Below are 26,361 nucleotides of genomic sequence, written 5' to 3'. Positions count from 1 at the left end.
TATAAATGTATAAATTATATTTTTATATTTTTATATAAATATACATTTATGCATTTATAATACATTTATAAATATTTATAAATAAATATATTTATATAAATATATTTATTATAAATGCATAAATGTATATTTATATAAAAATATAAAAATATATAAATGTATTATAAATGTATTATATTATATATAATACATAATATAAATATATTTATAAATGTATAAGTGTATATTATTATGAATGTATAAATTATAAATGAATATTATATAAATGTATAAATTAATATATTATAAATATATATTAATATTATGTATATTAATTTAAATGTATAAATGTATAAATGTATTATATTATATATAATACATAATATAAATGTATATTATAAATATACATAAATATATATATTATGTATAAATTTACATTTATATAAATGTATAATATATATAATATATAATTTATATAATATATAATATTTATATAAATATATTAAAAATATATTTTAAATAAAATAAAATATTTATAATATGAATAAATAAATAAATAAATATTTAATATAATTAATATTAATTATAAATATTATAATATTATAAATATGGTGTTTATATAATATTTCAATTTGTAATGTTTATTGTATATTTCATTATATAAATATTTATATAATATATAATATAAAATTTTCAATTTGTATAATATATATAATATTGTATATATATAATATATTATACATAATATAATATATTATACATAATATACATTTATACATTATTACATATTATGTATATTATATATTATACATAACATTATTATACATTATTATACACAATAATGTACATAATAATGAAGGTACATTAATAATGTATTTATTATAATGTAATGTACATAATATATCTTTTCTTTTCTATCCTCAACTCACAAACTAGCTAACTCTCTCCACCCCATTCAACCAAGTTGTCATGCTTCCCTTTTTAATCTGTCCCAGACTCAAAAGTTTGTTTACATTCAATTTCAACACCTACCCTTTTAAAATATGGTCCTATAATATGGTACGTGACAGACGCCCATAAAAGTATGTCATGCAACGTAATCTGGGATCATGCATTTTTGAGTTAAACAAAATAGATAGGCTCCACAATAATAAATTTACAACATAGCTTTCTTTTTTAAATGAAAATTTTCGCTAATTTTTTTGAATTAATTATGCATACTATAACTTTTGCATATATAACACGTTCTCGTATATGCTCTCATACAAAATACACATTTGCTCTTTTTTTTGTTCACATGCATAAAAATTCACACTTAAATACCACATCTAAATTATTTCATTATTTTCTATTTCTCTCAAACACGAGCATACACACATTTCTTTCTCTCTAAATGCACAAATAAATGTAATTTTTTAAGACAAAAATACAATATTTTTGCAATAATTCAATTCAACACTATAATTCAGTTAGCTATTAAACAGATACTCTATAACTTAATCAATTCAATAACTTAATATCTTCCGCACTTCATTTTAATATTTCAAAATTCAGATCTCTTATCAAGCGGGCCCAGTGGTCTGATGATTTAAGCTGTCCTTTCGAAACCGACAGATTCGTAATGAAAGCTCGAAAACATGAATTAGCTCTCGTCCTCAAATTAATAGTTTCTACATTAATGAATTAACTCGTAATGATGTTCTTTTTTGCTTCATCTTTGTTGTTCATTTAACTTTGTTTTTGTTAAAAATTTTTAATATCGGTTTCAATTAAAAAATGTTGGATGGACTAAAATGGACGCAACAAGAATTCACAGGACCGGATAAACGCGAAATTTTGCGTAGAATAAAGAATCGGACTTTGCGGATCAGAAAAAATTAGAGGACATTATGTCAGAGAGATTAAGAAACTTAAAACTTGAATATATTAGGAATCACTGCCTTTTTTTTCCCTCCTCTGTATATATTTGAGTGGGAGGAAATTCACCAACTCATCATTGTAAATGCAGATAAGCCAAGAAGCACGACAGGGACGAGCCCTTTAATACTGTCCACATATCCACACGGGAAACTGGTCTATTTCATAAATAAAATCGCTATCCAAACTATTATATTGTTGTGCTACATAATTGGTGTTGTTGGTATATAGTTCAGATGAAATCCGGACTTTGAAGTCCACTCAGAGGCCTATAAAAGGCACTATGATCCGAAGCACAGTTTAGACGCACAGCAAAAGTTCAGCTGTGAGTTGTATTCCATTCTACATTTTGGACTTCATCATTGAGTTTTTACAATCCTTATAACTGGTATGTACTCTCTCTAAATTCATCAATCACAATCCAAAACTTCTTCATTAATTACCAATCATTTCCGGCATGCACGTATTTGATTATAGATATAAGTAAGACTCGCTCATTTCCTGGGGTTAAGATTTCTGGTTCAAATCTCTCTTGCCCTTCTCTACTTCTTTATGTGACTCGTGTTTATAAAAAGATTGTATTATTTTCCTAGTTTTCTGTCATTCATTGACTAGAAAAAAGAACAAGTATACGTGCATGGATGTAACCAATATTGACTTGCAATCAAAATTCACAACCACGTTAGCTGCTGAACCTTAACTGATGTCAGAAATGTTGTGGTACCTTTATCATCTGGTTTTGGCTTTTGGGAGCTAATGTGTATATATATGTACGTAAAAATTTCAGGAGTAAAGGAGGGGGGATCAAGAATTCTGAGACATGACTGATTGGATTTGGATCCTGATGCTCCAAATCGTTCTTCTGCCAGCCCAGGTGTGCAGAAAACTGTGGAATCATCTTCGGCTGGAAACCATGAAATATGAGATGCGTGATCTGAACCAGCAGTATGTTCTTCCGGACAATGTATTACAGAGGATGTATTCATATGATTAGTATAGTTAAGTAACTAAGGATTTAGACTTTTGTCTGGTACGCCAAACAGAAAAGTTGTAAACGTTATCTCTACTCATCCCTAGGAAAAAGAAGGGGGAGTGGGATTTATGAGTACTGATTCATGGTCCCTTATTATGTCCTGACTTCCGAGTGTTATTTGACAGTAGGACCCTCTGTTCCTTCTATGTATGCCCTTGTTCACAATGCAATAAATTACACACGATTTCCTTGTAGCTGATTGGAAAGCTCGTCTTTTCCTTCTTTAATAAAGCTAATCAAAGGCTTTGAGCTGGTCGATCTTGAGCCTTTTTTTGCCATTCGTTTCATACTTTGCTCTGCTGCACTGGCCTTTAGTTTTTCCTTTCTGTTTTCCCTTTAATTCTTTCAAATTTGACTCGTTTGTAGACTGCCAAACTTGCCTAAGAAAATTGGTTTCTTGTTATTGGTTCCATGAACATGTTTACCCAACAAATGATGTCCATATATGACAAGTTTAGTTACTTGTTCATCGATGCACTAGTCAATACAATTAACCTATTGAACATTGATGTTAGTTGCATTGATAGTTTCATTCACAAGTTAGCCTAGAAGTGTTAGTTACAGATACTGCTATTAGTCTTTTTACTTATTTCAATTTGTATCATCAGGGTTTACTAATAAGTTTGAACCATGAGTTTTGGTTGCCTTGATTTCTTGCTGGTCCAATAAGCAGACCAGAGTTGCCTTTTATTAGTTAATATCATCTGTCTTATGTCTGCCTATTGTTTCAGCTTTGATTCCCATTCTGGCTCCTACTCTTATTAGATATTGCTGATTGTTTCTTTAAATCTCTGTTATTCCTGCTCTCCTATAAAATTTGTTTATTTCCTATATGTATATATATCGCCAATCAACATCCCTGTTCGGGCAACCTCGCGCGAAGCGTACTCGATTTGGTTGATCCGACCAGCACCGTGCGGGTCAACAATTTTCTAACCCTTATCCGTTCCGCATATCAGCGGTACCCGATTATAGAGTATCCGTTGAAATAGGATCGAGTCAACAGGTATCCGTTCTACCCTACTTATCATTTAATTTTGGATAAAAAACAAAAAAATTCATGTGTTAAACCTAATATACAGAAAAGTTCCCCGTGATTTCAAAATATACAACACGACACCCCGTACTTTGAACTAAATTGTAAAGGTGACGGAATCCGTTAAACTTAACGGAATTGGACGAAATGACCATAATGCCCTGATATAATTAAGCAAAAGACAGCTCAAAAAAATCGTTTGTTTTATTCTCTAGATAGAGAGAATTGAGCATTAAGAGGTAGAACATGTATATTTGTTAAAAATTAGGTATAAAATTTTTTTTTAAGTTCCAATAAATCATTTCCGTTAAGTTTAACGGATTCCGTCACTTTTACAATTTAGTTCAAAGTACGGGGTGTCATGTTGTATATTTTGAAATTATAGGGGGTTTTTCTGTGTATTAGGTTTATCACAAGGGACTTTTTTGTATTTTACCCATTAAATTTTTTTTAAAAAAATTATATTAATTTAATTTTGTATTTTGCACATTCATCTAAGATTTAATAAAGATTTTTTCAAAAAAGTCTTCCATCAAGAAACAAGTATGCGAAGAGAATACAAGAAAAAGTAAAAAAAAAAACAAAAAACAAATTAAAAGAATTCAAAATCAATAAAAAGTTTGGAATAAATAGCACATTTTTTTAAATATACATTTCACGTTAATTAAACTGTTTTCTATAAACCATAAGGTCATAATCTCTATAAATGAATCTTGTAAATAAACTATAGTTTCTCATATTTATAATACAATTTGTTCAATAGAATTATTTATTTAGTTCTAAAAATATTATTTTATAGTATGTGCATAAAAATAAAAAAATTTTAAAAAATATATATAATTTTAATTGTGTAATCCTAACCCGCCCCGTGTCTAATCGGGTATTCGACCTTCTTTTGATCAGATTAAATAATACAACTTAGGTATCCTAAATTTCAGATCAGATCGGATATGGCGGGTAATTTTTCCCACCCCTAGTTTCCACTCCTAGTTTCCATAAGTTAACCTTATGAAATCGGACCAACCAGCTGATTTACGTTTGATTGAGCTGGTTCAATCAATTGGTCCAACGCGATTTCAGAAATAACTTAAAGGTTACATTGGAACCGGGTCTAAGTTTATTGGGCCAATTTTGTTAGCACCGTATCTTTAAGAACGTAAGAAAGCCCGTTGGTCTATAGTACACTACAAGGATTTTCTCCGTGGGCTACCCACCCATTGCATTTGGGTTTGACATGGCTATCCAAATTCTTCTCTCTCTACTTAAGAGTTAAGAACTTGATGCAGTACATAATTTGAAGTCAAATTAATGCCTAACTGATGATTATAGACTCAACTTAGATGCTAAGTACTATGATTAAAGCACTAAACTAATTCAAATGTCAAATTTAGCAGACCACAATTCCAACCTACGTTGTTGAGCCATCTGCTCAATTTGGGTGTCATACTTTTGTAGATTTGTCGATTGGTTTCTCTAAAGCGAGAAGCCGACTTTAATAAAAATAAAGTTGGATGCATCATCCATCATCTAGTCGGCTTAAAAGAAAGGGGGTGTTTAGTAGAATGTGGTACTTTTTCTTTAATAAAACAATTTTTTATTTATGATTGGCAACTGCTCCATTCGAATTTTATTTGTTGAAGTTTTTCTTCAAACACAAATTTTAATATATTTTTTCCAATGGACAGCGTAATTTCACTGCAAGAAATTTTCATGGTAGAAATTAATCAAACACATGATAAAATACAAACAAATTTGAAAATTAACATATACAATAGACATCATGTAGCGTTATATATGAGATAAAAATAATAATTTACTAACATATTCCATGTATTTTATGAAAAGTTGTAAATGTAAATGGACCCTAATATGTTATGTATTCGAGATCCAAGCTAACGCAACATGGGCTATGAAGATAGGACTTCGAGCCTGCTCGTGTTGATTTCTCTAACACAAGTTTATTTAATTGGTAAAAACAGCTCATTTTCTTATAAAATGTCATGTGTTCATAATATATGAGAACTATAGTGATGAGTGGTGTGTAAGAATATCTGTAACCTACTTATGGTCTCGGAAATATGTTTTAAACTGTAACGACGGTCAAAGTCGAACTATTCCAGATTAAAAAAACAAGAAAAAAAACTTGAAAGCACACCCCTTTAGATTGAACGTAACGAAAGTGTCAGATTTGGGAGCTTTTCTTCTTTCTTCTTTATCATCATTACGTTTGCCTTTCTTCATGTCGTATGATCGTTTTATCCCTCCCACCATTGACTCTCTGATATTAATGCGGATGCTTTAGAAGATTCCCGGTGTTTTACCAAAACGCTTCGCACTTCTTTTAGAAGTTATTGGATTTCCTTTTGTCTTTCTATCTTCGTCTTTAATTTCTTGTTACCTTTTTCTCATTCATGTACGCCCCTGCCTCTATTTTCAGCCACCTTTTCCAAAGACAATATAATACTAATCATAATAATAGAAATAATCAATCAATATGTGTTTGCCATAATCCATGTTCTGATTGGTGGTGACCGCGCCACACGTGGCTAAGATTTCTCCAACAAATCTTGCTAGCTGGCCCCTATCCTGTCTTAGTTGCTTGCCCCCTAAGTAATTAATGGCATGAAATTATGGGAAATTTGTCCAACTTGTGTAAATTACGCATTAAGTACGGATTAGATATGTATACATGGATACTCGATCCATATTCCCATGCTTTAGTGATTAATCTAATAAAAAACAATTGTGAAATTTCTTGCATTTTTCAGATCCGTTGCTGATAATTTTGGAGACTTGAAAGCATATTTTGAGATGATGTTAATGCTATGGTTATGAATTGAAGAACGCATTTGATTAAATTAAAATCTGAAAACTTAAATATGAATTTTTAATCTATTCAGTTATTAATATTAAACATGGTATATTTGAATATATATCATATTAAGTAATAATTTAATAGTTCATCACTTATTTTTTAGAGTAAGTTTTGCTTAAGAAATTCATTGTCATTTAATTAATTTAAATATTTAATTTTTTGTTATCAAATATATACAAACATGTTACGATTTGAATCCATTAAGTTTAACTCGTGGAGTAATTAGGAAAAACTCGTGCAGTGATTATTGTGATTCCAACTGTAATTGACACTGAAAATATACAGTTAACAAGGCGGTTGGCTAGTCTCCCCTCGCAATGCATCAAATCGAAAAGGACACGTGTCGTGCGTTTTGAAAAATCAACGCGTCTCTAAGATCTTGCCTTTGGGTAGCCTAGATAAGCCAATCTACTAGGATTTAAACGGGGAAACAGGGGTTTTCACCTAATAAAGCAAAAGAAAAGGACTTCCATTGAGAACTGGGAAAGCAAATGGAGGCATAAAGCTGAGTTTCAAGAAGTAGCGGACATGCCAGCTTTTCCTTTATGCATTTCGTAATTATAATTAAATGGTAAATAGATTTACTATTAACTAGAAGAAATAATTTACTAATTCATTTGAGTATACGAAATCACACAATCCAAAGCTTTTGACAATTGACATTTAACCACTCCAAACTTTTTTAGGGAAACATGGCCTTTCTAGTTTCATCCTGTCTAGCCGACTAAATTGATACATTTTTGCATAAACATAAATTATAACTGCGCTGATGTAAAATTCACAATTATATCCAAATTAATTTATAAAAATATTGTTTTGATGTACCAAAATTGGATACAGGAAAGATTAATTCTTTTTATTTTGTCTTTTGTCACAACGGCAGAAAATTAGTACTAGAACGGTGTCTAAAACAAGAAAGTTAGACTCAACTGATCACGGCCTTGATCACTCAATTAATGTAAAAAGCAGGTAAGAGAAAAAGATAATTGTGTATTATCAACAATCATAGGCCGCCCAAAAGTTACCATGAAATTATTGTCACGAATAGGATACTTGAGACATCATGGTACAAATCATGCATTACTTTTAAGATAATTATGGCAATTTTTTGGCCTTAGAGGTAGTCAACTCTACAACAAAATTATAGAGAAAGGCATATAATAATGGAGTGATTAGATAGTTCATTGACACTACATCTACAGATCTTTTTTTTTCTTGATATCTTCCCTGGATGGCCTAAAGTTGTCGGTGGTTAATATGCACATATTTCAAAATGATTTTTTTTTCTGACGGAGTGGGTATCCGGGTCAATCCTTACGGGGCTCGACTAATCCCACTCTGGCCCGAGAGGAGAGGCTTCATCCCCCGAACACGTTAACCACGGGACTCGAACCCTTGCGGGTGACTGGACAACAGCCTTAAGGAAGCAACCGTGACCAAACGAGCTGCCTTGTGAGGGGCTTCAAAATGAAAACTTGAATACCTTCAAAATTGTTTCACTTCTTATTGGAAAAATCACTTCTGAGGATCATCATAAGAAAAAGAGCAAATTATCTTGTTGGCCACTAAACTTTTGCGATCGTTAAATTTTGGTCACTCAACTATTAAAATGCTAGTTTTGGCCACTAAAATGTATAAAAGTAAGACGCGAGGCCATTCTGTTAGATTTAGCCGTTAAGTAGACAAATGATGTCTGTCCGCACGATTTATTAAAAAAAAAGATAGGGTCAATTTAGGAAGTTTGAAAATAGATCTTCTTTTTGGCAGGGTCAATTTTGCTTTTCCCTGAACAGCTTAGAAACGCGACAATCAAACTCCACGAGGTTTGTATTTAAATTATTAGTAGTAATATCCGAGGGAGCTATTTAAGACGAACGTTTTCTTTGATTCAAATAATGTTTGCAGGAGGCTGGAGGCATTAGTGTGGAATCCAGGGATCTGGGAACCAGCATCTCAACCCCATCAAAATTGAAGAGTAAGAAGAAGTTGGAAGCCTCTTCCACTCAAACGACATTGTTCTCAGATACAAACGCTCAATCTGCAGAGGGATCTCCTTTTATGGCCTTCAAATTCATCTTGGGTGTGGCACTGGTTTCAGTGATTATTGGTATCATTATTGGGAAAAGATACTAAGCTGGTAGGGCTTCCTAGTTGTGGATTTGCTTCTGAAGATGGAGGAATTCAATTTTTTTTCTTTTTTTTAAATAGTATTTATGGGTTTCTCATTTGTAATAGTGTACTGAGAAAGAAAAGCCAATTTTTTGGCTGGCATGCTATTTATGTAGGAGGTTAGAGCTGGTTTGGTTTTGGTCCAATTGGAATTGGTTTTTTTAGGATAAAGATCCCCTGGTTGTGCTTTACCTGTATTGCGTTTTGCAGTAAAAAAGAGTTGGTTCTGTGTAATGAAGGTTGCTGCGATTAGTTACCCCAAGAATAAGTAAAAAAAAAAAGGGTTGATGATAACTAGTAGATGTGCATTTGTTGTGTTGAGGATGTTAACAGTCAAAAAGATAGATGGAAGAATTGAATCATCTTCATAGGAGGAGGAGGAAGAAAAAGAAGTGAAAGATGGCGGTCTAAGGCTATGAGGTGTCAAGGAGTAACCAAGGGGCTCGTCAACAAAAAAGGGCAGGGAAACGAGAGTTAACATATTCAGAAAAGGTCGGATCAATGCCAAGAAGAAGATCTATTTTCAATTTTCTAAATTGACCCTGCCATTTGTATTGGAAATTGGGCGCACTTACAGCATTTGTCTACTTAACGGCTAAATCTAACAGAATGACCTCGCGTCTTACTTTTATACATTTTAATGGTAAAAACAAATTTTTTAATAGTTGAGTGACCAAAACTCGACAATCGCAAAAGTTTAGTGGCCAACCGAATAATTTGCTCTAAGAAAAATAATAATGTCTAAATATTTCTCAGATGATGTTATGTTACAAGTATTGCTTTCCAGATGTTTGGTTGTACAACTTTTCGAGGTTGCTTTTGTTGAATATAATGTCACAAGTTTATGGTCTTGTTTGCCAGACAAGTTTTTTGTTAAGTTTATTTGCTACAAGTTTTTTAAAAACTTAGTTATAGTAATTTCAAAAAACTTATCAAAATTTTTAAACTATATATTTCAAGATATTAAAAAAATACACTTCAAAAATTTTTTAAAAAACTTCTACAATAAGTTACAGTAAAATTATAGACAAACACAAAAAAAACTCACTTGCCAAACGAGGCCTATGTTTGTTTACGCCATTGTTGATTGACACATGAAAGAAAAGAAAAAAAAAAAGAAAGAAAGAAAGAGAGAGAGCCCACACTTGACTTCTATGCCACCAAAATCAACTGTTCTTGATTAATTACTTCTTAAGCCGAAAAGTCCATCTCTATTTTGTCCAATTCTACTTGGAAAAAGAGAATAATTGATTGATCCGGTATATCAATTTGTGTTTTAATTGTTAAGGTGTGAATATAGAAATAAAATGTGAAATCCAAAAGTTTTTGTTAATCCAGACCTTAATACGGTGTCAATCATGTGTTTCTCTTTTGTTTTTATGTAAAAAGTATGCTTTCATTGCCAGTTGAAAGTGACAATGCTGGATCATATTAATGTGGTGCAGATTCAACATGCTGGACCATGAACGATTCCGATATCCCCTTTTGCATGTGGTGAACATTAATCATTCTATTACAAATCTCAGGGAACTGTTTTCTTATTTTGATTGTTCTCAAAAAACTGGCAAATCCTTTTCCTCTTAGGAGAAAAAAATAAAATAAGAAGGTACAATATCCGTTGGAAAATGTTGTTGGATCATCAACTCGAGAGAGTAATTATTGGAAAAGGAATAAAGCTTCGCCGAGGTGGGAAAAGACTAGCAATCGAAGATGTAACTTTTGTATAGGTTTGGTGAATTGATTTCTTATTACCTTCTCGGGTAAACTTTTCTTGGCCTTGGTATCCAACTGCTTTGGATTCTTTCTTCCAAGAAATATAAGAATAATGGTTCAGCTTTCATTTTAAGGCTTTTTGGTTGGTCTAATTGGGACTTAGAGTGCATTTGATAAAATTGAAATTTGAAAATTGAAGTATAAAATCTGAAATGTGAAGTTTGAATCCATTAAGTTATTGAATTGTTAAATATTAAATTTAATATATTTGAGTGCATATCACATTCAATAATAAATGAATAGTTTATCACTTAATTTTGAAAATGCGTTTCGTTTAGAAAATTCAATGCCACTTAATTAATTTATATGTTCAATTTTTAGTTATCAAACGATCTGAATATATTAAGATCTAAATCTATTAAGTTTAAATTATTAAACTGCACTGACTACGGATCTTACAATGCAATTCCCTCTTGGGATAAGATACCTATAAAAGAAAAGCTCCGAGACTTGGCAAAATTGGGCTTTTACGTCAAGAAGTGGATTAATGTACAACCTGTATTCGTTAGAATTTCTATGCCAAGTAACAGCAACATAATGACCACTACAAGTTGACTTAAATTGGTAAGAACAGATCATTTTTTCATAAAAAGTCGTATGTTTGAATCTCACTATCAATGTGACAACTGTGTTGATTAACGATTTATAAAAATCCTATGATCACGATGGCATAACCTGATCCGTAGTGATGACTAAAATCTAATCCACTAAAACTTTTTTGTATAAAAAAAAAAAATGGGGAAAACAATTAACAGACGTAAAGGTGACATGAAAAACGGCATCATGGAAGTGACAATAGTTTATAACCATATTTGAATAAAATTTCATGAATGACTTGGTCAAGTTAAAAAGTCACCATTGCTATATTTCCTGACGTAACTTGTTCTTTTAGCTCAAACTCGTTATTCAAATTGAATGAATTGCTTTGATCGTTATCATCACTAAATAAGCCAAACTTAGCTCACCATTCAGAAAGTTAATTTGATATTATTATTATTATTATTATTATTATTATTTTTAACTTGGTTTGATTATAGTCCATGAATAACTTACATTAAGGATTTTATGGGCTTTGAAATATATTGACTATATTTGATTACACATTTTTCTTAAATATTATTCTGTCTGCATCATAAACACTATTTTTTAACCATATTTTTATATTTTAATCAATTTTTTTGTATTTCACGTACATCGCATTATAAGAAACGGTACACCAACTATGTGAGAGCTTATTACAAAATTTGAATTTCAGTTTGCTAAAGAAAGATGACTAATTACCCCATGCAAGATACTCAAACTTGAGCTCAAAATCGACCTGAAATTCTCAGTTATTTACTACCATTGAACGAAAGCTTGAATTCTTATATTATGAATCAAACGTGAACAATAATTTTGCGTGATTGTTGTTTTTCTTAAAGCCAGACACCAACAACAATTCCTGATCCCTGTTCCCTAGCCTGCACATTGAAAACTTGGGGTGTCTTGGCAGGGAAACAGCTCAGTTGAAGGGACCCAAGCTTATACTGTTGTGATCTGCTGATGAACAATCTTCAACGACTGAGATCCATGCCCACATGCTTGTAATTTGTATGCATCTGTTTTGCAAAAGGGCTGTCACAAAAAATTTGCCCAGTGGCAAAAGAAGTAGGTATCCATCTCAAAAAGTTTGATTTGATGAATATACCTGCAATCAGATTTTGTGACTCCAATTCAACCAAAACATATGCAAATAAATCCAGTGTGGTTTTACCTTTGCCATTAGGTCTCCATTCTTGATTAAACTTCTGAAATCTAAAGAAAAATAAAGGGTCTGTTGGGGTGCTTCCAATAGTGGCTGGGATCTGGTGCTACATTTGACTAACTGAATATATATTTATATTGGTGTCATGAATTTCACTTAAGAAGTCCAAAGAATTGACCATATGGCAAGAAATTAATACAGTTGAAAATTCTCAGATTATTCTAATTTCTTGACAGAGAGACCAGCGTATTCTAATTTATTGATTATTCTAATTTGATGACAGAGAGAGACCAGCTTTAGGCCTTCAACATTTGAACTTGACTTGCATCGGCTTGGAAGATGTTATTCTCCACTTTAAAGTTTCAACTGAAAACTGGCGACTTTCTCATCGATAATGGTAAACGAACCAAATGCAATACCAACTCACCATTAAACAAAGAATTGTGCTGCATTTGGTTCCTTTTACAGCTACTCATTTGGCTTTGTGCACCTAATATCAACCACAATTTGGACATTTTGCCTGTTACCCTTTTTTTGATTCTTTAAACCCCCCCCCCCACACCCTTCCAAACCCCCATCCCCCATCAAACAAAAAAAAAAAGAGAGGAAATTAAAGAAATGATATTCAATTTCTCCTTTTCTTGTAGCCCCACTAATCACATGATATTGTTCACGACATATTCATTTTACAACAACTAAAAAAATTCTAACACTGACAAGTTCCAAAATCTCATCTTTGGAGGGCTTAAACCCCTTCTTTAGGCCTTGTTTGGATTGCATTTTCTCGGATTTTTTGTAGGAAAATTACTGTAGCAATTTGATGTATGTGAAGAAAAAAGGTAATAGAAAATTGTGATCACAGAAAACGACGCAATTTTCCGACGAAAAATGACTGTCCAAACGGGCCTTAAATGTTTTTTCTTTTCTCAGTGCTAGTCAAAACCAAGACTATCTTAAATGTTAAGCCTCCTCATAGATTAATCTCATATTCGCTCATTCTTTAATATTTTTTGCACTGATCAGTTGAAATTACTCATACTAATGTATATACCACTTCTTTCTTGATTTCGACCCCTATGCTTGCATATTCTAAAAGAGTATCGTTTAATAGCACTCTATCTGACTAATAATTTTTCTAAAAGCATGTAAAGACGTAGAGGTACTATCGAGCCGAGTCGAGCTCGAGTAGCACCATACTCGAGCACGAGCTCGATCAAAATTTGGGCTACTCGAGCTCGAGCTCGACTCGTTTGAGCTCGAGTAAATATCAAGCCCGAGCTACTCGGCTCGAGCTCGAGTTTTGAAATAAATCTATAATTTTTTTAAAAAATATATAATAAAAATATATAATAAAAATAAAATATGAAAACTCGATTAAGCTCGGCGAACATTCAAGTACTTATTTCTTGAGCTCGAACTCGACTCGTTAAATTTAACGAGTAGCTCGAGCTCGAACTCGAGCTCGATTTTACCGAGCTCGAGTCAAGCTTTTGATCAAGCGCTCGCGAGTAGCTTGACTTGCTAGCACCCCCAAAAAAGACGATGCAGTATCAATAAAAAGATCATAAAGTGCCCAGAGCATGAGACATTTTCTTTAAAGTCACCCAAGAGGAGCCTCAGAATGCTAATAAACAAAATTTCATACATCTAAAAGGAATGGAAAGAAATCATTTTCAATTTTTCATTATCAATATATTCCTGGATAAATTTGGCCTGAATGTAAAATACAGAGGAATAAAGTATAATAAAACACGGGAAAATAGAAACCATCCAAACGCACGGGCCAGTGGGCCACGCTTAGCAGTCAAACCAACCACCCAGATAATATTGGGCCCCTTTCTATCCCCCATTGACCCGTCCCAGTCCTCCAATTCTCCGCTACCACAACAATCCCCAACTCAACCCGCATTTTCAGTTTTCACACACACACACACACAGTCATTTTGCCACCCTTGCTTCTGAACACCTTCTGACAGATACCAAAACACGCACTCACACACTAAAAATTCCTCAGAAACTCATCAGCTCCCGCTTCCCCACCGGACTTCAACGATTCTTCCACCCTGTCTCCGCCGCCCCACCCAGTCCCACCATAACCAGAATCCGAACCCACCCACCCACCCACGCCGCCACTGTAAAAGCTCTGACCCCAAAAAGGTCCGTAAATATATTAATAACAAAACAAAACAAAAAGGAAAAACAAAGAGCATCTCGATGTCCACTCCCTCACCCTCTGCTGCTTAAATACTCTGGTTCTTTCCGCTTTTTGGGAGAAACGGCCTTCAGCTACTGACCTCTGAAATTCCGTTGGTGAATTTATAAAGAACCGCTGCTGGCTGCCCGCTGTAAATTCTGGTGAAGTAATGTTACGGTCGAAGAAACAGATAGAGGCAACGACCTTCTGCTGCTGAGGTGATGTGAAAGGTTGGGGGTAAGGTATATACTTGGAGAAAGAGGAAGAAGAAATGCTGGGGTGAATAGTTCTATTGAGGAAAGAGCGATGGCAGGGGAGTCTTCATCAGGAGGTAATACCGTCGCGAGGACGTTCAAAGCATTAGTTGAAAATGCCGAGAGAAAATTCGCGCGTGTGCGCGACGCTCCGACGTACGCGCGTGGGCCGTATAGTCACTACTTCCACAGTGTGTTTAAGTCGTACATGAGGTTATGGAAGTACCAGCAGGAGAACCGGGCGGAGCTAATCGGGTCGGGGCTCCAGAGGTGGGAGATCGGGGAGATTGCGTCTCGGATCGGCCAATTGTATTTTAATCAGTACATGAGAACGAGTGAAGCGAGGTTTTTGATCGAGGCGTACGTGTTTTACGAGGCGATTTTGCATCGGAAGTACTTCGATGAAGGTTCCAAGAAGGATAAAGGAGTTAGATTTAAGGAGTTGAGGTTTTATGCGAGGTTTTTGATGGTTTCGTTGATTTTGAACCGGACGGAAATGGTTAAATTGCTTGTTGATAAGTTTAAAGCTCTTGTCGATGATAGTAGATCCACTTTTCCGGTATGAATTGTTGTTTCTTTTCTTTTCTTTCTTTTTTTGAATCCCCTCTAATTAGTTTAAATGTTTTCGGCGCGTATGAATGTACCGTACCTTTCATAACTTCTAATTTCACTGTTTCCTTTGAGCTTAAGATTTCGTTTGTGTATGCTAGCTTTCGTACTTTTTTGGTGTAGTTGAATTAAAAATGTTAGCTTGCATGGCTGAAATCTCAAGCCCAATAGTTATTTGCTTAATCTGTTTAACCAAGAAATTGTGATAGGTGATAATTACGATCCGGGTAAAGTTCATTTTTCTTTGGGTATAGATTCATGCAGTTCTAGCGGAACTTTTTGCAACAGCAATGATGACTAATTTAGGAGGAAGTTTAGTCTGCTCGAACAATGGCATGATTGGCCTTTTATAGGGAAGTTTAATCTGCAAGAGATGTCCTTACTTTTGTAGCAAGATTAATGGGATTAAATGACATTACCTGTAGTTGTGTCTCTTGGTGCATTTTTCCAACAATGCTCATGCTACAAGCAATGATAGACTAATGCAGGGAATGTGAATTCAAAGATGAATCACATTTCTTCCATAACTGTCTATACGGAAATTATCATCTCAGAAATGGTGGGATGTTTGTGCTCCACTTGATGTCTGTTGGACATTGGGCTGATGCTGTTTCTCTTCAGTGTGTGCATACACATGATTTTGAAAATTCCTCCCTAGTATTGGGCTTACAGAAATGGAGGAACTTCTTGACCAATCTACTTTCCTTTGATCACAGGATACTACGAACTTCAAAGAATGGAAGCTGGTTTTGCAAGAGATTCTTCGATTTACCAAAGCTGATACATCCCTCATAAATGTTCGACCTTTACGGTTCTGTTCCTTATTTGATTCATATCCATCCTCTCTTCCTTATGTTGCCCGCTTTCATGCTAAGAAGGTATTAAAGTTTCGAGAAGCTCTACTAACAAGCTATCACAAACATGAGGTAGTTTCTTCTTGATATACTTGGGTGTATCCAACTTGATACATGGAATTATTAACTCTCTTCTGTTCTCTTATAGGTCAAATTTGCAGAACTTACTCTGGACACTTTTAGAATGCTTCAGTGTTTGGAATGGGAACCTAGTGGGTCTTTCTATGAGAAGCATCAAGTTGAATCACAAGAGAACGGTGCTTTGGCTGATCACTCTGCTGCTTCAGGACTCATCAATATAAACCTGGCTGCTGATATGACGGATCCATCATTGCCACCAAACCCGAAGAAGTCTATACTTCACCGCTCTTCTGTCACACAATTGATAGCAGTAAGTGCTGAAAACTATTCAACAACCTATTAATATTTTTGCAATTTGTGGTTCGCAACCTGTCGATGGATCCTTTGAAAGAGTCTGTTGGGAGTATCTGATTATCTAAGTAGTTCCTTTTCTAGTTACCAAAGAAAAAGTTTAGCTTTGTATTTTCCGTAATTACTGTTGAAGGCCCTTAGCCATATGTTAATGTGCTTCGCTTGACCAATTTAAGGCTGCCTGTCTTAGATTCATAGGTAACTAAATTTTAAGTTACTTTTGCATTCACTTGTACCATTGACCCTTGTCAGCCAAGGGCTACTGACCTTTGCTGGTTCTCAGTCTAATGTGGGGTGCAGAAGATATCTAAGGTTGGCTAGTCCCCCTCAGCCCTTGTGAAACTCTTGCTTTTGGGCTTCTTTCACTTTACCCCTCTGCATAGCATTCCCTTGTTCCGTAGTCTACTGAGCAAAATCCTTGCGATTTACACTTTATAATGAATGCTAGTACAATGAAATCTCTAGGTCTAAGTTCTTAACCTTGCTAATAAGGACCAAAAGCTGATCTAGTAAGCCCTTGACATAAGTAAAAACGTGTCACCCACTGCATATTCTCATGTTTAAGTACAATAAATGCATTACTTTTCTACTTTTCCAATTAAACTTCTAGTTACAGGTGTTCTACTTTGTATTTTGGAACCTTCCAGGTTATTGCTACCATTTGTGAAGAGCTACCACCAGATAGTGTCATGCTATTGTACCTGTCAGCTACAGGTAAACTTTGATTCATACTTTTTTACTTGATACAAGAAAAACATGCACTAATATTTTGAAGTATGGTGTTTGTGATCATTTCAGGGAATGCAGGTCATGGTAGTGCTTCATCCAGCGAAAGCTCAGGAAGTTCAAGGAAATCTTCAAAGTCTAACCACGGTTACCATGAAAAGAGTAGCTATCTGCGAGATAACCATATTAATGGCATGGGCGACTCAAGTCACTTTTTTGAAAGTTGTTTGTGGTTAGGTCCTAGCAGAGATGGAGGTGGGTTTTAATGGCAAAATCCTATTTGCTTGCTTTTAAAAATCTGTAGCAATAGATCCAATTATTTTCGTATCATTCACTTTTACTAATGCTTGTTTTGTTTTCAGGTCCAAATAACCTGTATCCTGGTGATATAATTCCTTTTACAAGAAGGCCTATTTTCTTGATCGTAGATAGTGACAACAGCCATGCATTCAAGGCAGGTTTGTCAAAACTTTGTCTGTTACTTGTTCAACTCATCTGGCTTAACGTTGACCTGTGGAATCCGGTTCAGATCGTTTAGTTTGTCTAAGTGACTCGCCGGAGAAGTATGGGATATTTCAGATGTTAGCATCTGGTTTAGATCTTCATTTGCACCCAGATCTTCATTTGCACTGCTCCTTTTGATCTTTCAGGATTTTTAATCTTTGATGTCTACATTAATCCTTTCTCCCAAGTAGGGGTGGCAATGAGCTGAGTTGAGCTCGAATGCTGGTGTACTCGAGCTTGAGCTCAAAGTAAACTTCCTGAGCTCGAGCTCAAGCTTGATGAACTTTAAATTTGAAGCTCGAGCTTGACTCGTGTAAAATATAAGGAGCTCAAGCTCACTTGAGGAGCAAATTGAGGTTGAGCTTGAAAATGGTAAGACATGTGATTTGTTTTTAGGAGTGTAGGTTTTTAGGTAATTTAATAATTATAAAAAATTATATATATACACACACACGATGCTCAAAAAGCCCTGAGCTTTTGAGCAGAATATTTGAGGGCTCGAGTTCCACTAGATAATGGACTCAAGTAGCTTGAGCTTGACTCGAGCCCGGTCGAGCTCAAAATTGACCAAGCTAGAGTCGAGCTTTTGATCTAGCAGCTCAATTTGTTGCCACCCCTACTCCCAATGGCCCAAAAGACTCCTTAATTATCTCTGACCTTGTAGGAGGCTTAAAGTGTGTAACATTTCAGTATATACTTGACAGGGTGTTGTATTTGAGTGCTTTCCTATTCCGTATATTTTTGCACTTTTTCAGAAACCACCATATCCCCCTTCCTTTTCCTCCCTTGTATGTTGCTGTCAAGTCAAAACATCCAGGTTATCTAGCACTAGCTCCACTAGAAGTACCTAAAGTCAAACTTGACTTGAGCCTTGTTAGCTTCCGGCTTGAGCTGTGCTCCTGATACATTTTGTTACTGCTTGACTTGACTACTCAATTGGATTGATCATTTGTGTGCCTGAACTGAACTCAAGCTTGACTATAATCGAGCAGATATGAGCTTTGAGCCAAATTGAGCCTAAGCTACTTGTTAGCTGCTCATTACTGTTGTGCTGGTTTTGTTTTTCTTTTAAAGGCTTGTTATCAACTGAAGGTGCTCTTAAATTGAAATGCTATTACATTGTACTGCTTTATATTCTCATTTGACTGCTAGTTTGGAGTTGGAGTGAGATATACTTATTTTCTGTTCCGCCTTTTTAAATTGCTGACATACCAATTGCTCTCAGGTTCTACATGGAGCAGAAAGAGGAGAAACACCTGCTTTATTCCTTTCTCCCCTGAGACCATCATTTAAGAACCCAGCTGACAGTGACACAATGCATTTTGGAAGCCAGTTCACCTTGTTTCTAACTGCTCCTTTTCAGGCTTTCTGCCAATTAGTTGGGTTCACCTTATCAGATGATGATGTGGTGGGTGAGATACAGAAATGGAACCTCTATATTGTGGCTTACTAGTTTTCTGCATTCATTTCTTGTTTCTGTTTTTGGTTTTTTGTGCATTAATTTCTTGTTTCCTCTTTTAGGATGTCCGTACTGATGCTGACAACATAATCTCCACTGCATTCTCTGAGTGGGAGGTAATCCTTTGCACATCAACAAGCCTACATCTGGTCTGGGCTCAAGTTCTGTCTGATCATTTGCTTCGGCGTCTAATTCTTAGGTCGGTATATATATACGGCTGTGCTTGAGAATCTTTGTTTGTTGGTTACTTGTGAAGAAAGTGCAACTTTCCTGTGTAATCAGTCACGCTTTCCAGTTCTCCTCCACAAAAAAATTGTGAGATTTCAGTAGATATTTTGGTTAATGAGTAGAATTCTTACCATTCTTCTATGGCTCCATAAAATTGTTTACTAGTAATTATCTGAAATTATTGATTTGGTTGTCTTTGGATCTCATCCACTTGATGAGATTGTTGCGTCAATTAATATCTTCTCCCTAACCAACATTTAACCAATTTCACAAGATATCTTGGAACAATCATTCAATTGACAAGTACTTGGAAGCATTTACCCCACAAAATCAAAAAAAGAGTAATTAGATGGAAAATACCAGTACACTATTGACATGCATTAACAGCTGTAACTGGTTTTCACGAGAAATCCCAGTTTGTAGCTGAATGGTTCAAAGAAGGGGTGGCTTATGGAGAGAATGAGAAAATGCTTGGGGTTAATACTTTTGTACTTTATTTGAGCTTGTGAGATGGACTGATTTTTTATTTGATCATTGTTTGAATGTGGATTATGACTGATATAAGGTTCAATATCTGCTTGGCAGATTTATTTTCTGCAGGGCTGTGCTGACATTCTTTTGCTTACGGGAGATGAGCGACCAGTATTTGCCCGTTTGCTTACCTGAATTTCCCACCTCTCTCTCTCCCTCCTCTGAGGTGGTGTTATCAGCTGTCTTTCGAATTGCAAAACACCTCAAGGTTGAAAGGTGTTTTAATTTCCACGGTACAAGTTAAGGACCGAAATTGTCAAATCCAAGAATGTACGAAAGGTATACCTGCACTGTCTATTAGCGTGGAGACTTGCCCTACTTCGGTGTCTTACAATGGCTCTCGAAAGTTTGCAGTGTTGGCTTTTTTGTGATGGGCTGAAGGGAGATGGCACCATTGGTCAGATTTGGCCAAGAAAGATTGTGGGGTTAATTGTTTTTGCTTGTGCTATGGATATGATCTATACGCCATGTGCAAAAATATTCTGGATTTCATTGTTGATGTCGCTGTTGGGTTCCGTTTGTTGATGGGAGTTTTTTAAGTGTTCATTGTTAAGCACAGTGGTACAGTAGCTAGCGGTATTACCGCGGGGGGGGGGGTGTAGAGTTTTCATACAGTGGCGAATTTATTCAAATATCTTGTAAAATAGTAGCAGGCAGAGAGTTAATAGGTTTTTTTTTGGGGGGGGAGGTGGGGTGTTTAAATTCTTTCATTTTCCCATTCAATACATATGAAGTTCACATGGTAAGCAGTTGTACATGAAAATAGAGTATTTCCAAAAGACCCTTTTGTCTTGTTGGATGATTTTTGAGCTACGATTCGTTAAAATTTTCTGGATCTGTTCTGTATCTTCAGATATTGGCAACATATTTCATAATTTGGCTCTTCGATGACTGACTACATCCAGAAAACCATCCACACCACACAAGAACTCATTCACGCTGTTCATAATTCATTGCAATGGCAATCTCCGCTGGCATGATTTTGTGGTTATGAACTGATCTGGGGTCTAAAGCCATCAAATCTTTGATCCCTGTGACATTATTTATGGTTGAGTGCCCGAAAGGCGTGGACACAATTGGTCACGGGGCGCCTAATGCCAACTTTCCCGGCTTTAGTAGTTGGGCATGCATGAAATCGTCTTATAAGTGCAGCAGGAATCGTCTTATAAGTAGTGTTTAATAACATCATCAATATTAATCACAACTAGCGGTAAGAACATGTCTTGGGCCAATCCTTCAATTTCCAACAACAGCGACTTACGAATGATGGGCTACTGTCAACAGTCAGTACTGGGCCAGGCCTACCAGATGCAGTGTCCACTTTTTTTTTTTGGTTAAACAAAGGGCCTGGTGGTCCTGTGGACCTTAGTCGTCGGAATTTGCTCCTCCATATAGACCAATCTTGTGGTCCTTGAGGATAGCTCCAAGAAACCTTGTAAGTTTTCACTTATACATGTGAGAGATAGGAAGGTCATTAAAAAATTTATTTATAAAAAATTTAAAAAATTTTTAGAAGAAAATGGCTTTCCAAATAAAATAATAAATTAACTTTTTATACACTAATAATGTAATAATTTTTTTTTATACTAACAATCATAAATCAAAGTTACACGAAATAAAAAAATTATCGATCACCATTATTACATAAGTTTCTAGTCTACTACTTGAACATTGCATGCTTCTCGTCTAGCCATTTTTTTTGTTTTTTTTTTCGGGTCCATCTTTATTTGTTTCTCCTTTAACAACTCTTACCTATCAAACTAACCAGAATATCTAAAAAATATATTTCTACAACTTTTATTAAGGTTATAAGAAATTTACAACTTTTTGGCCCTACCGTGAATTGGGCATAAATTATGACACCCCAATTCTAATTCCGAACTAGTCAAAGGGCTCTTTACATAATAAGTAAAAATGAACAAATCAAATTCAAATCTTACTAAAACAAGTTTTTGATCTTTAACTCGATCCTACTTAAACCCATTTCAACCAATAGGACTCAACAATTTCCCTTTCTCGATCCGGACCTGCACCTCAAACTTCAAATCTGATCCGTCAACTTCAGCACAGAAAACACAACAGACGCCTTTATTAACCGTCGGATACCGTACCCAAAAAAGCACACGTCCAATAAATCTGGACCGTCCAATCCCATCAAAAGCCGACACCTCATCAGCTATATATACCCATTAACCTCATCTACTTGCAAATTTTCCATTTGATTGCCCAAATTTTACAGAAAGAGAGAGCTTTGGTCTTCTGAGAGAGAGAGAGGGTCTTCTTTTGAGAGGTCTGTTGTACTTCTTCTTTCTTCTTTAGAAATTAATTTATTTAATAGTTTTGTTGGTTCATTTTTGGTTGATTTATAGCAGTCTGATTTGTAATCTGCACGTGTGGTCAATTAGGGTTCTTATTTACTTATTTTTTTTAAAAATTCGGTTTTAAAGGATCGCCGCGTTAGGGTTTGTTGTTTTGTGGATTGATTTATGTCTTCTCGGTTTGGTTATGCGAATTTGAGTTACGATTTTTTGGTTTTGTGGAATTTTGGTGATAAAAAGTTAGGGCTTTTTTCTTGAGTTTTTGAATTTGGGGGTTTTTGTTTGTTGTTTGATCTGTCGAAATTGTAGTCGAATTTGAGATCTTAAGGGGACACGTCTATTTTTGAACTGGATTGTGGGTCAACTTTATGAAATTCTGAAACAAACTTCGTCTTTTATGGTTTCTTTTTTTTTTTCTCCCGAAATTTTGGTAATACGTATCTGGCCTTTTGTTATAGAATTAAGGTTTTCTAGTGTGATTCTAAGTTTAATTCTGGATATATTAAATTGCAGATGGCTCGTACCAAGCAAACTGCTCGTAAGTCAACTGGAGGAAAGGCTCCTAGGAAGCAACTCGCTACCAAGGTTTTATTCTTGCCCCTTGATCCAAGTTTTTATTTCTCATTTTGTGTAAGGAGGTTTGATTCTTTAATTTTGTTATTAAATTGGGCTTTTCCCCCCTCCATTTTTATAGGCTGCTCGCAAGTCTGCCCCAACTACTGGTGGAGTGAAAAAGCCCCACAGATACCGCCCTGGTACTGTTGCTCTTCGGTAAGTGTGGTCTTTTATTCTCTTTTCCTCGTAGTTACTGTTTGCATTTGAGTAGTTCTTGTTTAGGTCTTTTATTTTATGTGAGTAGAATTTTTTTGTTAAGTCTCTATTTTTAGAATTGTCCATGTATGGTTGTAATTTGGCATGCTTTTATGATGCAGTGAAATCCGTAAGTACCAGAAGAGTACTGAGCTCTTGATCAGGAAGCTTCCTTTCCAGAGGCTTGTCAGAGAAATTGCTCAGGACTTCAAGGTAAGTGATAATTTGGGATTGTTTTTCCTTCTCTCATTTTATTTTGGGGAAAGTGATTTCCTGAAAGTGCGACTAATTGTTTGTTTTGTATGCAGACTGATCTCCGTTTCCAGAGCCATGCAGTCCTTGCATTGCAGGAGGCAGCTGAGGCATACCTTGTGGGTCTGTTTGAGGACACAAATCTGTGCGCCATTCACGCCAAACGTGTCACAATCATGCCCAAGGACATTCAGCTGGCAAGGAGGATCAGGGGCGAACGTGCTTAAGCTTGTTTAGGGTCCTCGTGTAGAATGGTAGCTTTGGTGGTGTTTTTTGATTTGTTCTCAAGCAATATTATATAGTTGGATAGGACAGAGGCTTTTGCTTACTGGTAGTTGATGGTGGCTATTAGGAACTCGTGGTATGGTGGCATGTGTGCAGTAGTATGGTTATTGTTCATGTTTTGTGTTGGGGTTGGATGGCAAGATCGACTTATAAATTCTTGTATTTTCAGTTTGGTGAACTGCATGTTGTCACACATCTGGTGTTGAACAGCGTTTCTCATTTGATCTAATGTAGTTTGGTATTTTGTTGTTAGTGCGTTGTACTGTTCTAGGGATGTCGTTAGATTGTTCTCACTTGGGTAATAATTTATGTTAACTCAGCCGATTTTATTGGATTGGTGGCATTATGCTTTATGCTTAGCTGTAAAATTTGCTTGAATGGTATCAAGAGCGTTTCCTTGTGTTGAGTTTTAAGAGTAATTCGTTGGACGTTCCGGGGCTTTTGTTTTGTAGCTTTTTTTTTTTTTGTTTTTTGTGGGAATCTGGATTGGAATTTTTGGGGGAGGGGGAGATTGTTTAAATTGGAATAAGAAGCAAGATGGTGGGGCATTTATTATTTCTGATTAATTGGATCTGTAGTGTGGCAAGTCTCGGTTGGCGGCCCAAATTTGTTGACGGTTGCGGTTTCGTGATCTGTCGACCTGCACTGGTTTTGTTAATATAAAACTAGCACACATTTGGAATTCACGTTAAGCATTTTTAGCATTTGGATCCACTGAGCACCAATTTGACATGAAAACCCTTTAATATTTACTCGATGGGTTTCCTTGTAATGTCTTGCAATATTTCGGAATTCAAGTTTTGAGACAATATGTGCGATTTGCCTTGCTCTATTCACTTAATCAGTTGGTTCCGTTCTTTAAAGAAATCTTGAGCATATCAAGTGTATGATATATATTTGTTAATTTCCGTTCTCAGCTGCGTATCATTCCTTGTGAATGTCTAATTCTTCAACACTTCATGTATAATCCCATGGAGGTCTCGGTTATTTTATGATCAATCCTAGAAGTACAAACCAACCTAGAAATACCAGATTTATGCATTCGATGATTCTTTTGCAATTTTGATTAGCATGATATGATTTTTGTGGTTAATTCATGTGAGAAGTGTTCATTAACATGGCCTTTTTTTTTTTTTGGTCGGGATTGTTCTTGATTTTGACATTTTGCTCTTTGATGATTTGTCAACTTGTTCGAACTCGATTACTTGATGAAAATCTCCTCCTTGAAAATAATGAAATTATTCGTGTAGTAGCGCTATCTTCTGCTTGTGATACTCTCTATTGACTTCTAACTTTAGCGTCTAGTTTGATTGGTTTTCATTGATGCACTGAAAGTATTATGAAGTACACGGGATAATTTTATGCAAAGATGTAGAAAATAATTGTAGTAGCGGTGTTATGACAAATTGTTTCTGTAAACCTTTATCTAAACTTTTGGCTTAAAAGTTAATTGCATAGCTTGGAGCGTGAGGTTTGAAATCTAAGTTCAAAAAAAAAAAACCGTGTCAACACTTTGCAATATATGTGCCAGGGCAATTTCATTAATTTAAGAAATCAATATTAGCCCACATGTGGTTGAACAAAAAACAAATGCAAAAGTCCACCAATCTCCCTCAATTTCTCTATCTTCTTTTATGTCCCTAAGTCCTGGTAAGAGATGAAGTGGTGCAATTGAAATTTTAGAGGGACAATTTGAGAATTGAGATTAGTAGAAGTGGGTTTGAGAATCTGAGAATTTTAGAGGGTTTTGTAATTTACAACATCATACATATTAAAATTCCAATGCAACCTTATTATCAGTCCATAGTCCAAATTGAAGTATCAAACTAATACCTTGTTTGGTAAATAAGTTTTTTGAGTATTTGTCTAAAATTTTACTGTAACATACTGTAAAAATTGTAGGAAAAATTTTTAAGATGAAAAACTTTTTTTTTTCCTTTTTCTTTCTTTCTTCTTCTCCCTTCCCTCCCCCGCCACCACTCTCTCCGACGCCAAAAGAACCAGCAGTAAACATGGAATTTTTTTTTTTGCTTTTTCTTTCCCCCTCATCTCCCGCACCCTCTCCCCCACCACCCTCCCCTTCACAACTAGATTGTAGCCGCGATTTGGTCACGTGACCAAATTGGGCAAAGGGGGAGGGGAGGAGGAGAGGGAGAGGGATAAGAGAGAAACGAAAAAAAAAAGTGTCGGAAGAGATTGCTGGCAACAAAACTGGCAACACCTAGTCTTGGCCAGCGGCGAAGGTGGTGGTGCTTTGAGGTGGAAGAAGAAAGGAGGAAGAGAAATTTTTTTTGTATGTTTTGAGTATTTTGAAGTGTGCAAGTTAAAAATTTTGAAAAGTTTTTTAAAATTATTATAGTTAAAGTTATTAAAAAATTC

At 35.2% G+C, this 26,361-nt stretch overlaps 2 protein-coding genes and 1 long non-coding RNA gene across 5 annotated transcripts; all 3 read left to right on the top strand.

The window, feature by feature from the left end:
• Nucleotides 1-2,176: 2,176 nt before the first annotated feature.
• LOC113777645 lies at nt 2,177-3,185 on the top strand. The gene is made up of 2 exons (XR_003469206.1): nt 2,177-2,284; nt 2,684-3,185. It is a non-coding gene; the product is annotated as an uncharacterized LOC113777645 (long non-coding RNA).
• Nucleotides 3,186-14,643: 11,458 nt separating this feature from the next.
• LOC113778088 (protein SCAI homolog) lies at nt 14,644-21,109 on the top strand. Of its 3 annotated transcripts, XM_027323357.1 has the most exons (9): nt 14,644-15,533; nt 16,300-16,509; nt 16,586-16,828; nt 17,517-17,583; nt 17,668-17,850; nt 17,958-18,049; nt 19,325-19,507; nt 19,621-19,757; nt 20,372-21,109. In XM_027323357.1, the coding sequence occupies exons 1-9, from the start codon at nt 15,027-15,029 to the stop codon at nt 20,559-20,561; spliced, it is 1,812 nt and encodes a 603-aa protein (XP_027179158.1). In that variant the 5' UTR covers nt 14,644-15,026; the 3' UTR covers nt 20,562-21,109. The 3 variants fall into 3 exon arrangements, with proteins under 3 accessions (XP_027179158.1, XP_027179159.1, XP_027179160.1); XM_027323358.1 differs by lacking the exon at nt 20,372-21,109 and having other exon boundaries at nt 19,325-19,511; nt 19,621-19,719; XM_027323359.1 differs by lacking the exons at nt 19,621-19,757; nt 20,372-21,109 and having other exon boundaries at nt 17,958-18,053; nt 19,325-19,489.
• A 1,402-nt stretch (nt 21,110-22,511) lies between these two features.
• LOC113778409 (histone H3.3) lies at nt 22,512-24,311 on the top strand. Its single transcript, XM_027323814.1, has 5 exons — nt 22,512-22,607; nt 23,149-23,220; nt 23,330-23,406; nt 23,568-23,658; nt 23,754-24,311. Exons 2-5 carry the CDS (start codon nt 23,149-23,151, stop codon nt 23,922-23,924), a joined length of 411 nt encoding a protein of 136 aa, XP_027179615.1. The 5' UTR covers nt 22,512-22,607; the 3' UTR covers nt 23,925-24,311.
• Nucleotides 24,312-26,361: the final 2,050 nt, after the last annotated feature.

This window comes from Coffea eugenioides, chromosome 7 (assembly GCF_003713205.1).
Source record: "Coffea eugenioides isolate CCC68of chromosome 7, Ceug_1.0, whole genome shotgun sequence".
NCBI lineage: Eukaryota > Viridiplantae > Streptophyta > Magnoliopsida > Gentianales > Rubiaceae > Coffea > Coffea eugenioides.
This window is presented reverse-complemented; position numbering and strand designations above follow the sequence as displayed.

Coding starts and splice junctions, on each gene's coding strand:
- LOC113778088 (XM_027323357.1), top strand. CDS start 15,027: ATGGCAGGGGAGTCTTCATCAGGAGGTAATACCGTCGCGAGGACGTTC. Junction 16,829..17,516: donor CTGTCACACAATTGATAGCA/GTAAGTGCTGAA, acceptor GGAACCTTCCAG/GTTATTGCTACCATTTGTGA. Junction 17,584..17,667: donor ATTGTACCTGTCAGCTACAG/GTAAACTTTGAT, acceptor TGATCATTTCAG/GGAATGCAGGTCATGGTAGT.
- LOC113778409 (XM_027323814.1), top strand. CDS start 23,149: ATGGCTCGTACCAAGCAAACTGCTCGTAAGTCAACTGGAGGAAAGGCT. Junction 23,407..23,567: donor CCTGGTACTGTTGCTCTTCG/GTAAGTGTGGTC, acceptor TTTATGATGCAG/TGAAATCCGTAAGTACCAGA. Junction 23,659..23,753: donor AAATTGCTCAGGACTTCAAG/GTAAGTGATAAT, acceptor TTTTGTATGCAG/ACTGATCTCCGTTTCCAGAG.